The sequence below is a fragment of the Ochotona princeps genome, chromosome 15 (assembly GCF_030435755.1).
Source record: "Ochotona princeps isolate mOchPri1 chromosome 15, mOchPri1.hap1, whole genome shotgun sequence".
Classification (NCBI taxonomy): domain Eukaryota; kingdom Metazoa; phylum Chordata; class Mammalia; order Lagomorpha; family Ochotonidae; genus Ochotona; species Ochotona princeps.
Window position 1 is genome coordinate 52,742,921 of NC_080846.1, and position 14,663 is coordinate 52,757,583.

The following is a 14,663-nucleotide window of genomic DNA, read 5'->3' on the forward strand; positions in this document are numbered from 1 at the left end:
TCCCTTCCTGAAACTTCCTCGCTATGGCACCTGAGCCACAAACTTGAGTCTGCCTGTGCAGGAGGTCTTGTCTCTCTCTGGCTTTGAGTCTTGGTATTAGTTTCTGACCCTAAAATGCAAGAGGAGAGAGTGGCCACGGTGACAACCTGGATTTGCTGGGATCGGAGCATGAGATGGCCTTGTGAGCCCAGGGTTCTTGTCCAATAGGAATAGATGCTGCAGTTGGGTTTCCGGGCTGAGGCACCGGGAGCCACCCCGGGATCACCTATGGGTGGAGTCCTTCTGGCCTCATGCACGTTCCAGGGGGAACGACACAGTGTCACCGCACTCTCTGCCAGTCTGAGGTCAGGAGTCAGGATGGGAAGGTGCTGAGCTACTGGAGTCTGCCTGGGAGAGCTGAGGCGTGTGGACGGTGGGTCCTGTCTCGGCTTGCCTTCCGACCTTGAAGCCTTGGAGCCTTTGTCACCTCGGGGAAGTGCCTGCACCCTACTCCCTCCAACTGTAGCCACAGAGACCTCAGGACCAAGGCCAGAGGGCCTGGCACAATTTGTGATTTTTTTTTCCAATTTTTAAATAATTTTAGATTCACTGAATTTTCCCAAACAATACAAATAACCACAAGCCTTAAAACAAAAGCACAAGGGCCTGGCGTGGTAGCCTAGCAGCTAAAGTCCTCACCTTGGAAGCGCCAGGATCCCATGTGGGCGCTGGTTCTAATCCTGATAGCCCCGCTTCCCATCCAGCTCCCTGCTTGTGACCTGGGGAAGCAATCGAGGACAGCCCAAAGCCTTGGGACCCTGCACTTGTGTGGGAGACCTGGAAGAAGTTCCTGGCTCCTGGTTTCGGATTGGATTGGCTCTGGCCGTTGTAGCCACTAGGGGAGTGAATCATCGGACAGAAGATCTTCCTCTCTGTATATCTGCCTTTCCAATAAATAAATAAAAATAAATAAATAAATCTTTTTTTAAAAAAAGCACAAAAGCAAGCCGCCAAGTCCTTGGCGTCTGGCATGTGCTGAGATTGTGGGGTTCTTGGTGGTCGCCGTGACTGTGAGGCACTGCCCTTTTCTTTACAGTTCTGACCCTGGCGTTTCGCCTCTGCAGGCCAGTTTGCAGGATATTTTCCAGGGTAGTTGTTCCCTGATGCTTTCTCGTTAGCTTGAGAACGAGTGGGGCTGAAGACCACGGGAGGCATGTGTCCTTACCGCGTGTACCCTGAGGAGGTCCAATCAGATCGCCTGACGAGAGGGCCTGATCCAGGCTCTGCGTCCAGGGCTGGTAACATTTGCCAGTTTGCGCAATTTCAAGCTAATAATAGTCATCACAGAACACAAGGCTGGGAAATGTGCCTCCTCTGAATAGCGCAGTGTCATAATGCAGCACAACCTTGATCATGTGGATTAAAGAGGATCACGGCCGGCTTCCCTGTTATCAATTTACAAGTTGTCATTAATAAGTATTTTGGGGAAATGCCCTTTAATGTTACATAAAAGCCTGTTGTTTATGTGACTTAGCAGGTGTTTTCAGGCTCCGTTGGTGATCTTTGCTGGGCCAAGGGATTTTTCTAAATTCATCATCCCTTGTATTAGTCGATATTGTGTAATAAGCAGCTTTTCCTTCTTACCTCTTTCATTATTTGTCTGTTTAAATCCCCATGATCTCTTAGATTCTCATTTTACTCAATGGCTTATAATATTTCGCTGGAAGGAGTTCATTTAAACTGGCTCCTGTGCCCCCATTCATCTTTGAACACCTCTTTATCTCTGGGTTAAAAGATTGTTCCAGGGGCCTGGCATGATGGCTCAATGGCTAAATCCTGGCATTGCATGCACTGGAATCACATATGGTCACTGGTTCGTGTTCCCGCTGCTCCACTTCCCATCCAGCCCCCTGTCTGTGGCCTGGGAAAGCATGGAGGACCGCCCAAAGCCTTGGGACCCTGCACCAGTGTGGGAGACCCGGAAGAGGCTCCTGGCTTCAGATTGGTTCAGCTCTGGCCGTTGTGGCCGCTTGGGGAGTGAACCAGTGGATGGAAGATCTTTCTCTCTCTTTATCACTTTCTCTCTGTAAATCTGCCTTTCTAATAGAAATAAATCTAAAAAAAAAAAAAAAAAAAGATTGTTCCAGACTCTTATACTTTTTCTGTCTCAGTCATGAAAGCAATCATTTCTTGAAGGAATTCTGATTCATTTTCATCAGGAATGTTATTTAGAAATCAAGTTTTGGGCACTAGAGGTGTTCATTGTTATTGGAGTAGCATTTCTTGTGAAAGCTCTTTATTTTGGTTGAAAATTTTTTTAAATCCAGCTTTTCTGTAATATATATTTCTTGTGAATTTTGTGAAGACTATTTTATGCATGGGTTTCCAAAGACGTCTCACACCAAAACGAAAATGAATTCCATTTCCCCACACACATTTTGAAGTACCCTCACAATCCTGGAAACCCCTCATGGAGATCTTCTGTCCATTTTGTTCATTTTAATTCATTGATTTGTGGAAGGCAGAAACAGAGAAAGATGAGAGAGAGAACTACCGACTCTTGGTTGCTCTCTAAGCGCTCACACCAGCCACGCCTGGGCCAAAGCTGGGAGCACAATCTAGACCTGCCATGAAGACAGCAGGCACTCAGTGCCCTGGAGCCGGCATCACTCTCTCCCAGGGTCTGTGGGAGGGACCTGGAGAGGAACCAGAGCCAGGACTGAGGCACGAGCAGAGCACACAGGCGTCCATCAGAGTCCACTGACAGGCTAGACGCCCGCCCTCTTTGCATTTAGAGTTATAGAGAGAAGGAGACAGAGAGAGAATCTTCCATCCGCTGGTTCACTCCCCAAATGGCTGCAATGGCTGGAGCTGATTCAATAAAAGCCAGGAGCTTCTTGTAGGTCTCCCACGTGGGTGCGGGAACCCAAGGCTTTCAACCATCCTCTGCTGCTTTCCCAGGCCATAAGAAGGGAGCCAGATGGAAGTGGAGCAGCCGGGACACAAACCCTTGCATGGGCATGGCGGGTAGAGGCTTAGCCTACTACAATACCATGGTGCTAACCCCCACTTCCTGTCTCGTGACTACTTCAGTCTCCATCTTGTCAGGGTTACCGTGGTGTTTTCAAGCACTGTCATCTGACTGGAAACCTTACACTGCTGTCATAATGATCATTTGTATGCACAGGGTCACATGCTTAGCAATCAATCTTCAGAGCGCATTCCTAGAAGTGGGCCTGGGGGTCAAAGAGAAATACAAGTGTGGTTTTATTGGATTTTGTTAGACATTGCCACATTTCCCCGTATTTGCTCCCAATATGTGATCAGGCTTTTGATGCTTTTGCCAGTCCCCCTCCATGAGAGGTGGTGCCGCCCAGTAGTTTGGACAGCAGTTCTTGGGCCGTGGGTGAAGTTTAGCACACTTTCAAAAATGGTGTGGATTATTTTTACATATGTTTTGAAAATTGCCAACTTTCGTAATGTTGAAGTTGTGAAGGGTGTGTGGTAGGATTGGAAGATATTTTGAGTCAGAGCGGGATTCAGAGTCAGAGGATCCTGGGGGGAAGTGCCTAGAAATAGACTTGCAGCGTTGGGGAGGTGAGTCAGGGACAAATGGATTGGGACTGTCCCGTAAGATGCAGCCTGATGGTCTTTTGAAACATTTTGTCCCTTCACACGAGATCTCCTGTTGGCCCAATCCTAGGCCAGGGGTGATCCTACGGGGTCTCCGTTGTGGTTAGTAGACATAAGGGTCATTTGCGTGAAGGGTCGCCAGATAACCAGCCTCCGTTAAGAACTGTTCACCTTATTTACTAATAACAAGTAAAGGAGGCGGTGGGAAGGCTTAGTTCCCCAGGGATTTCTTCCGTGAGAAGTTGTAGCTAGGAAGGCTCAGGGACTCTCAGCTGAAGAGGGGAAAGGCCCCGCTTGCTCGTGTCAGCAGTCCATCCTTGACATATTCAGAAAATGGTGTCCGTCGCTTCCCCTGAGTGGACAAGTAAGTGTTACAGTGAGAGCATGGCGCAGGACGTGAAGCTGGGACTCGCACTGGCTTCTCGCAGCACTGCCTGGTCCCTGTCTGTGACGGTCTGCTTCCCTCTGCAGGCAGGGCAGCCACCTGTGCTCTCTGAAACACAAACTCAAGAACATCCAGCCCGCACTGTGTTTCAGGGTCCCCTCCCGTGGCGCCTGACTGCCAGCCCTGGGCTGCGTCTGTATAGAATGAAGTTAAAGACTTACCCTGACAATAAAAACGCAGTTCAATAATGACACTGAAGTTGCAAGAACACTGAAGATTGAGATGACTGTGAAGATTTATTTGAATTCCTATAATTCTCAAGAGAGAATTATGAATAAGGTAGTAGATAATTGAGTGGTTTTGTTGACTCCACCAGCATGTCAGATGCCAATGCCTGAACTTTCCTAATTACGTTAATTGCCACTTCCACAATAGCTGTTAAGTGTTCGTATTATCGTCTATGCACTTCCTACTGAACCTTGATTCTCAGTTTTAATCAATATGAAAGGAATTGATGTACGCCTAATGAATTCCATTGAATGTTTTGTGATAGAATTTTTCGTATCTCAAACAATGTTACTCCTGTAACTGATCTCTAGGTAATTCTACTACTCTATCTGAGACCATCAGCCCTTGACATAACTATTTTAGACTTAACCTGCAATCTTGGGGCCCAGTGCAATGGCCTAACAGCTAAAGTCCTCGCCTTGAACGTGCCAAGATCCCATATAGACACTGGTTCTAATCCCAGCGGCCCCGCTTCCCATTCAGCTCCTTGCTTGTAGCTTGGGAATGCAGTCGAGGATGGCCCAAAGCCCTGGAACCCTGCATGAGAGACCCAGAAGAAGCTCTGGGCTCCTGGCTTTGAATTGGCTCAGCTCCAGCCATTGCAGCCGCTTGGGGAGTGAACCATCAGATGTAAGATCTTCCTCTCTGTCTCTCCTCCTCTCTGTATAATTGCCTTTCCAATAAAAATAAATGTATTTAAAAAAAAAAAAAACGCATGCTATCTTAAGCTTCTCTTGTTCATTCAAATTTTCTAGCCTCACAGAGACTTCCCCAACAATTATATATCACTTATCACCATTCCTAAATCTTAGAGTGATTGATACAGCATACAGTATACAATGCACAATCCAATACCACTTTTTTCATAGAATAAGCAATAAAAAACGTAAAAATTTGTCTTTATTGAAAAGGCACAATTACAAAGCCAGAAGAAGAGGCAAATCTTCTACCTGCCAACTCCCCAAATGGCTACACCAGCTTCGGTCTCCACATGGGAACCAAAGGACTTGGGCCATCCTCCGTGGGAGTCCCAGGACTTGGGCCGTCCTCCGCTTCTCTCCCAGGCCATAAGCATGGAGCTGGATCAGAATGGAGCAGCTGGGACTTGAACTGGCGGCACCCAAAGGGGATGATGCTGGCACTGCACGGGGAGGCTTAGTCTGCTATGTCCTCTGGGTCTCCCACGTGGGTGCAGGTGCCATCCACCACCACTTTTCCAGGCCACAAGCAGGAGGCTGGATGGGAGGTGGATCAGCCGGGACATGAACCGGCACCCACATGGGATCCTGGCGCACACAAGGCAAAGATGTAGCCACTAGGCTGTCGCATCGAGTCCACTCCTCTGCATTTGATTCAGCTTCCTGCTGATGCTCCTGGGGAGTCAGCGGACGATGGCCCAGGTCCCTGCAGAGAGGCCCTGCCATCCGGGTTGGAGAGCTGGATGGAGTTCCGGGCTGCTGGCTGCAGCCTGGCCCAGCCCTGGCTGTTTTGGGCCTTTGTGAAGTAAATGAGGCTGTAGAAAAGCTCTCTGTCTCTCTGCCTTTCAAATAAATTATTTTTAAAATCTGAAAGCCTAAAATCGAACTGTGTGGGAGCTGTAATTGAAGATTCATATCAGGGCGAAGACTGACTGTAGCAGCAGTGTCAGGCTCTGTAGGCCTTCCTGGAGAAGGTCCCCGGTGTTGGGGTGCCCCCGCCTCACAGGCCAGCAGTCCCCAGTCTCCACCCTCAGACCATGTGCCCAAGTTTCATAATGTCCCCAGGTACCACTCAAGTCTTCAGTTCACTTGATTTTATCTGAATAATTATGGTAATTATAAATGGAAACTAGATGCATTTACAGAATAAAGATCTTGGATTCAGACAGCTAATGGGACACATTAAATGCTCCTAGACTGGCTGAACTTCCTACTTGACGTCAGCTGCAAAACCAGTGGCCCAGGAGTGGGTGGTTTCACTTGGCGGTTCAGCACCTGGTCAGTCCCAGGAGCCAGCTTCCTGCTGATGTCAGCACTGGTGGATCGGGTCTGTGGGTTCCCGTCACCCGAGCGAGAGGCCTGGGTGACAATCCTGGCTGCCAAGTCTAGTCCTGACCCAGTGTTTGGAGATTGAATCAGCAGGATGGGAGCCCTATCCCTCCGTATCTCCTTGGTTTTCAACTAACGTTTTAAATGTTTGTTTTCACATGTTGGAAAGGCATACAGAGAATAAAAGAGACTTCCCGTCTGCTATTTCATTCCTCAAATGGCCACAACAGTTGAAGCTGGGTCACAGCCACGAGCCAGGACCTTCGTCCTGGTCTCCCACATGGTGGCAGGGGCTCAAGCACTGGAGCCGTCTTCTGCTGCCTTGCCAGGAGCACTAGCTGGGAGCATGATGGGAAGTGGAGCAGCCAGGGCTTGCCCAGTGCTCCGATAGGGACTGGCAGCGTCTTCATTTATGCCATACCCCTCAAATGATAGAAAGGCAAATGTTTATAATTGTTAATTTTTTTGTTTATTTCATGAGGTCAGCTTAATTTTTTTCCGTTTGAACCACTTTGTCTCTGAAAATTAAATTAAGAAGGTTTATTTTAAGGTCAGTTGAGGGGTATGTTTCTATATTTACATGTACAAATGTGAAATATAAATTGGCTAGGTGGGAAAAACAACTTTTAAAAGTTAGAGAAAATTTTATTGACGTGCTTTTATAAGACAGGTTTAAAAAAAATCACTGTTTGATAAAATTCTTTTTAAAAAAAGATTTATTTATTGTTTATTACAAAATCAGATATACAGAGAGGAGGAGACACAGAGAGGAAGATCTTCCTTCCGATGATTCACTCCCCAATTGAGCACAACGGTGCTGTGCCGATCCGGAGCCAGGAGCCAGGAACCAGAAGCAGTTGAGTCACCTGAGCTGATTCCACAGAGGCTGTTCCTGCAATGCGTGCACGGTTGTGCTCAGAGGGGCCCAGGCCATCCACAAATACGTGGAGCCACAAGAACCAGTCTGAGGGGTCCGGCAGCGTGGCCTAGCGGCTAAAGTCCTCGCCTTGATCGCCCCGGGATCCCATATGGGCGCTGGTTCTAATCCCGTCAGCTCCACTTCCCATCCAGCTCCCTGCTTGTGGCCTGGGAAAGTAGTCGAGGAAGGCCCAATGCTTTGGGACCCTGCACCCGCGTGGGAGACCCGGAAGAGGTTCCTGGTCCCGGCATCGGATTGGCGCGTACCGGCCCGTTGCGCTCACTTGGGGAGTGAAACATCGGATGGAGGATCTTCCTCTCTGTCTCTCCTCTCTGTATATCTGGCTTTCCAATAATAATAATAAAATCTTTAATAAAAAAAAAAAAGAACCAGTCTGAGTCTGAAGTGTGAACATACAATGTGTGGTGGTATGTGTTGCTGAGCAGGAAGAGCCCTCCTGCTCCCCACTTCCTGTCTCTTGAACAGTCGCCTAACCTTTCCTGTGAATGCCCCAGTCAACTGACCCACGATTATTACTATTTTAGTGAGTTCACTTTTTGAATGAAAATGTGCAAATCGGTATATAGCCAATGATGTTAAAACGGACCGTAACAAATATTAAGAACTGAATGACACCTTAACAAGATCAACACACACTTCTCGAGCTCTGATCTCGGCTGGAGCTGGCACAGATGTTTTATTATTTTATTTTTTACTTCATGGTCAACCAGGTGCTCTTAAAGATAATTCTGTAAGTTACCATCATAATTTTCTTCAAAGCAAGCTATTATTCATTCTTCATTCACAGCCACTGAGTGCCAGCCAGGACTCCAAAGTCAAGGCACATGCGATTACCTGCAATAATACATTCCTGCTACATTTCCATTTCCACAACTTGCCCATCATTGAATCAGAGAAATATGTTACAAGGGAAAAAATGTGAAAATCCAAGACAAATTTCAAATATTAACCCCGCTATAATTACAGGTGCTACAACCCCATAAACAAACAATAATTAAAAGCACATCTCTATAACATCAATAAAAACATCCTTTAATTCCTCTAGCCAAAAATTATATAACAAGCTAAAACAGAGACATTTCCTATTTTCCAAAGAAATTGCAAAGATAGGCTAGCCATTAAGGTCACAGTATTTATCACCATAGCAGTTTCAGCTCATACTCCCATTACTTCCATTAGTTTGTAGGATTCTTATCAAGCCATTTCCCAGAAGTTGCACTACATGTCTGGGCCAAATTCCAGGGCAATGGGTAGGCACACAATAAGGTGTCCAGAAACAGCATGGGCTTAACTGTGCTCCTGTGTGCAGTTAAAGGCCCACTCACCAAGACATTATCAGCGACATTAACTCCCAAGCTCACATCGGTTGCAAAACCTATCCTATGGGGGCAGACAACAATGCTTCAACAAATTACAGAATTCTTAGTGGGGTGGTTGAGTGTCCATGCAACCAGAAGGTGAAACAGTGTCAAGAGGGTCGGAGAGACATCTGCCAGGCTTTGTCAAACAGCTGGAAGCTGCTCTGGGTCCTGTCAAACAGGGGAGCTGTCCTCTTCACACCTTTCTGTCATCCACACTGCACGGACCCCAGCAGTTGGTACAGATGCTTGGTGAGTTGAGCAGGAATTGAGCTGCCACTTGTGACAAGGTACCCCACACTGCAGAGCCAGTTCAAGTCCCAGCTGCACCATTTCTGATCCAGCTCCCTGTTAATGACCCTGGAAAAGCAGTGGAAGATGGCACAGTGCTTGGGCCCCTGCCATCCATGTGTGAGACCAAGATGGAGCTTCTAGCTCATGGCATCAACCTGGCTTGCAGCCATGTGGGGACAAGAGGGAGGGTAAAGCAAATGGCCACAACACCAGCCAGTTTACACTGGGGCTGGGACAGGCATCTGGTTGTCTGGGCTAGGCCGCAGCACCCACCAGCCAGAGCTGGAACTGGGGGCCAGCTGGACTGAGCCTGGTTGTGCAACGTGATAGTGGATGCTGAGGTGAGGCGAGCTAGGCCAGCCTGTGGTCAGTGGGAACCAGGTTTGTGCATCCCACGGAGGGGGGTCTGGAGGCGCTCAGGTCATCTGGTCTGGGTCCTGAGGCCCAGCTGCAAGGGGGCTGCCAGGTTCATGAGCCCTTGGGGGTGGGAAATTCGGTGGGATTCCCACCCCCAGGTCCTTGGACCTGCCTGCGAGCTGAGTGCTGGGTTCATGAACCAAGGGGGAAGAGGATCCAGTGGGGCGCTGGTGCTGGTCTCTTGGCCCACCTGCAAGGGGGGTGCCAGTTTCATGAGCCTTGGGCATTAAGGAATCTGGCAGCACTTGAACCACCTGGCCTGGGTCCCGGGGTCAGCCCGAGAGGTGGGTGCCAGGTTTGTGAGCCCCGGGGATGGGGAATCTGGTGGGCTTGGGTTGCTTGGCCCTGACCTTTTGGCACACCTGCGTGGTGGTTGCTGAGGTCATGATCCCAGGGGACCAGGAATCTGGCGGGGCTCAGGTCACCTGTCTCTGGTCTTGGGGCCCACCTGCAAAACGGGTGCAGGGTTCGTGGGTACTCGGGCAGGCACTCTGATGTGTCTTGTTTCACCTGGCCCGGGTTCGAGAGCCCCAGGGTTGGTGATCAGGGCTTAGGTTGGCTGGCCTACCGGTGGGTGCCAGGTTTGTGGGCCTGGTAGTTGTGGATTTGGTCGCCTGGAGCAGGTCCCTTTCCCTACCTGAGCGGTGAGTACTGGGAACCCCAGGGGCAGGGGTTTTGGCAGGCTCGGGTTGCCTGGCCCTAGTCCTTTGAGCAGAAAAGGCGGAGCAGTGGACAGACCTTGATGCACGTGGAGAACATGGCAGCTCATTTGGTACCATTACAGAAGGAGAACGGAGCAGTTTGGACAACTACCCCAGCAAACAATGACAGCAAAAGTCGGGGTGCATGGGGACTTGAGGTCAACTGTGGCAGCCAATGGACACTGGGACAGTTGCCTCACCCTTGGATTGGCGAAATCGACAGCATTTCAGAACGATCCAAACCACTTGGGCACAACCCTCGGATCATGCACCACACCGGGACCCTGGGTTGATATTGGGTGGCAGTTTCCCATCTATGGGTACTGAGACATGTGGGAGGCTGGGTGTGGCTTCCCCCTTGATCTCTCCCCTTCCCCCAGAGTCAAGAAGAAATCGAAAAGTTGGAAACAACCATTTAATCTACTTTTCCCTAACCCTTGGAGATTCCCACACTGACCAAACATATAATCATCATCAAAACAAACGAACAAACATGCAAAGAAAAAACTTCTGGTTCCTGTCCTCCATGGAAGTAAGTATCAGGGAACCAAGGCCTTGGAAGCTGCCACCACTGACCAGCCACCTGAGTGTTCCCTTGTTTCATCTACCACCCCAAGTACTCAGCCAGCAGGACCTGGTATTGCCAGGGAATTCCTGACAATGGTAGGAAGGATGTATGTGGACAGGTTTCTCACACGTGCCTGCACACGACACCCAGGACCCTCTCCCTGTAAGACCACCATGAATCCCATGTCCCTCATGGGCTGGCTTTGACATTTCTCTGCATTCATGCATCTATGGCACTTTCAAGAGACTCAAAGTAGGCATGACCACCTGCTCGGTGGGGCAGGCACACCCCCAATTCTGTGTCAGGATGACACAGAGCGTAACGGAGCTGTGAGCCGTGCTCTGGGAACACCCAGGCCATGGCCAGATGGCGAAGAAGGGGGAACTCACCGAGAAGCACGCCCCCTCCCAGACACCCAGAAGCTGAAGAGAGTTTGGAGAAGGGCGTAGTTCCCCTGGTGGTCCCAGGTGGGGCCAGAGGGACACTCTCCTCTGAGATGGCTTCCAGCTCACTCACACATGCACAGGTGGCTGGGGGAGGCCAAAGAGCTTCAAGGGCCGTTATGGACATGAACAGCTGGCAGAGGGCGCGCAGGTACTTGGCACTCCTCTGCCTGCTGCTGGACCTGACCTAGAGAGTGCCAGGCACAGAGTCAAGTGGCCCCACAACCCCGGCAGTTGTGAGTGCACAGGCGATGTTCTGCAGACCATGAGGTCAAGTCCATGGCCCTGGGGTCTTGTTCTCCTTGGACAATGTGGAGGAACATGGGTGGAGACAGTCAGCTCTGCTGCAATGCCCATCGCTGTAGATTGGGACCTGCCTGCTGTGGGAGAGCCCTCAGAGCCCATCCCTCCCACGCGTGTGTCCTGTGAGGCTTTGGGCCTCCACTCCCCCCAGCCGCTGAGACACAGCCCTTGGGCAACTCCATAGGACCTTGCAAAGTGCACAGAGGCCACAGACACCACGCAGGACAGGAGCCAGACATACAGTTAGGACTGTTATAAGAATTGTACTAGAAACTAGAACTTGTCAGAGTTCAGAGACTTCAGAGTCATCTTAATTTGGACTGGGCAGAGTCTTCCGGGGCTACTTTTCTGGAGCGCAGGCCGGGGCCTCTGTCTGGGTCCTGCCGGATGCAGCAGGCGCGCTGCAGGAACCTTAGGAAGCTCCTGCAGATCCCACGGAAGCCCCGCTTCCCCTCCTTGGCGGGAATGGGCGACCCAGTGCTCTCAGGCTCTCGTGGCGCCTCCACTTCCGGTTGTGCGAGGTCCGTTGGGCTGCTGGTGCTGGCCACGGGGCACGAGGCCTCAGGCACCGGCTCGTGGGATGCGCTGGAAAGGGAGCTCTGCTCTTGCTGCAGCTGGCCTGGTAGGAGAGAGCAAAGCACATGGGCGCCTCGGGCGGCCTCAGGCCCAGGGTCCCAGGGCCCTGGCGGGGGCAAAGACCTGGTGGTGGGAGGGCAGACTCACCTGAGAGCTGGCTGGAGAGGCTGGCTGTGGAGCAGCTGGGCGAGAAGCACACCGAGTCGCTGTGGATGGAGCTCAGATGTAAGGAGTCCTGAGCGCCATGGCTCCCAGCGCTTGGCAACAAGCAAGGCGGCTGGAAGCTGGACTCGTGGGGCGCAGGCTCTGGCGTCCCCTGTGCCGTGCTGCCAGGCAGCAGGCCGAGCTGCGCGAGGTACTGCCTGTCCTTGAGGTCCTGGGGCACACTGAGGAGCTCCACCAGGGTGGCAGAGTCCTCCCTGGGCACGGGGCTGTCCTGGGACTCCTGGGCGCGGGGGCCGAACCACCAGTGCGTCCTGGCGATCTGGGCGGTGAACCTGGCGCAGGCCTCCACGCTGAGCAGGAAGCCCAGGAGCTCGGTCAGGGCCGGGCTGCAGGGCCGTGGCAGCACGTAGCTGCCAGCCACGATGCAGTTCTCAAGTTCCTCTGCAGTGTCCCCAGTGAAGGGCAGTGTGGCCGTCACCATTTCAAAGAGCGTCACCCCCAGACTCCACATGTCCGCCCGAAAGGCGTCATATTCCTCCCCGGAAAAGGTTTCCGGGGCACAGTACTCGGGGGTCCCGTGAAAGCCCCTTATCCGCGTACCCTCGAGCAGCCGGAGGCTGAGCCCAAAGTCGGCCAGCTTCACGTGCATGTTGGAGTCCAGCAACATGTTGCTGGGTTTGATGTCTCTATGGGCTATGAAACTGCCGTGACAGCATTCAACAGCCGACAGGATCTGGGCGAAGAGCAAGCTTGCCTCCTGCTCCCCCAGGCCACCCTGCTCATGCACGTAGCACTCCAGGCTGCCCCTGCTGGCCAGTTCCATGACAAGGAACACGAATCTGCCCTGCTGCTGCTCCTCCAGCAGCTGCAAGATGTGTGGGTGCTGCAGGCTGCGCATCAGGCTCGCTTCGCGGGCCACACTCCGCGAGCTGGAGGCTCGACGCTCCTGCAGGAAGATCTTCACTGCCACGTCCCTGCCCGTGGCCAGCTGGCGGGCCAGCTTCACCACGCCATAGCCGCCCTGGCCGATGATGTCCCCGAACTCGTAGCCAGGAAGCGGCGGATGGAAGGCCCAGGTGCTGTACATGGCCAACAATCCCTCTCTACACTCTCTGAACTGCACTCTCTAGTCACAAATACTAACTAATCGGTTCCCCTGACTGAGCTAGCTACAAACAAAAAGGGATCGCAAGGGCCCTGACTGCCTCTCACTGAGGTGGGACTCTAGCTGGACTAACTAGACTAACCCAAGCAACAAGGCTATCTCAAGAAAACAGAACACAAGAAAGAGGAAAAGCCACTAACTACACTCGCCCTGGCAAGTCTGACCGAGCTGGCTAACTAAAGGTGGGGGAAGCAGAAACAAACAGAAGAGCAAAAAAAGACAAAAGGGGCAAAACAACAAAGAGGTGCAAAAAAACAAGCTAAAGAAAATGGGCACAAGAATAAACAGAAAAGAACAAGAAACCAACAAACAAACCAACCAAGCACGCACCACAGCACCGAGCACTACCGCTAGGGCAGAGGGGTCCAAGCCACACAGGTCACCAACAGAGCTCCCTGGGCCAAGCGGACAAAACCCAGGGCCGGCCAGCGGCCAGATATACACTTCTGGGGGCTACATCACAGTAGGCTCCTTGTGAAGTCGGAGCAGGGCACGGACCAATCAGAGCCCCGCAGGGACTGGCACACACATGAACACACTACCATGGTGTTTTAGGAGGTCAAGACATGGACCAATCAGAGCTTCAGAAAGCGACGGGATTTTCTCCACAATCTTCTCTGCAATTAAAACACGAGGACTCCAGGAGCTCTCTGTTTGGCTTAGTGACAGGGGTTGAGGTCAATCTTTGGAGACTTGAAAGCTTGCAGGATGTTCAGTGGAGTTTTCATGTTCAGGATGTTCAGTGGAGTTTCAAACAGTGATAATGTCATTGGAAGAAGCCCTAACGTCTGTTCCTTGTGCTGTAGCTCCAGAGTCCCGGGTTCAAAATGGCTCTTCATTTGCTGTGACCAAATGTGTCATTGGCTGTTAGCTGTCCTGTGCCTCTGACTTGGTGCACAGAGACGACTGTAACATGCGTGGACTACTGACTGAGGCTCAACAGCCGACGTTTATTGACGGCAACAGACTTTTATAGACCGAGGCTCACACTGAATAAGGGAGGAGGTACTGAGCTTTTCTCTCTGGAACCCATCAATTGTTTCACATCCTTGTTTGGAACTCTTGTTTTGTATATCCCACCAAGCGGTCTCACTCAAATGCTATCCAGGTAGTTGTTCTCAAAGGAATGATATCCAATAAGTTATACACATGGTATCCACTCAGTTGTTCCCATGGAACTGTAATCCTAGCAATTGTATTCCTCTGTCCATTGACCTTTTAGAATCCCAATGTCTTTCTACATTTTGGCCAAGACACCACAGGGAATTTTCCACATCTGCAGAGCTCAGAGGAGGGTGTCTTCAATGACCATCACTTCCTCCTGAGAGCATCAGAAAGTCGTGTGGCTGATCAGAGCCCTGGTGTGGAAGGCCACGCCGTGTCAGCGCGGAAAGCCACCTGTTCCACCGTGGTGCTCAGAA

General features: G+C 51.1%; 1 protein-coding gene across 1 annotated transcript; it reads right to left on the reverse strand.

Annotated features, from left to right (window-relative positions):
* Nucleotides 1-11,641: 11,641 nt before the first annotated feature.
* Nucleotides 11,642-13,896, reverse strand: LOC131482001 (uncharacterized). The gene is made up of 2 exons (XM_058673143.1): nucleotides 12,060-13,896; nucleotides 11,642-11,955 (listed from the first exon to the last, which is right to left on the reverse strand). Exons 1-2 carry the CDS (start codon nucleotides 13,162-13,164, stop codon nucleotides 11,642-11,644), a joined length of 1,419 nt encoding a protein of 472 aa, XP_058529126.1. The 5' UTR covers nucleotides 13,165-13,896.
* Between the last annotated feature and the right edge of the window lie 767 nt (nucleotides 13,897-14,663).

Coding starts and splice junctions, on each gene's coding strand:
- LOC131482001 (XM_058673143.1), bottom strand. CDS start 13,164: ATGTACAGCACCTGGGCCTTCCATCCGCCGCTTCCTGGCTACGAGTTC. Junction 11,956..12,059: donor CCTCTCCAGCCAGCTCTCAG/GTGAGTCTGCCC, acceptor CTCTCCTACCAG/GCCAGCTGCAGCAAGAGCAG.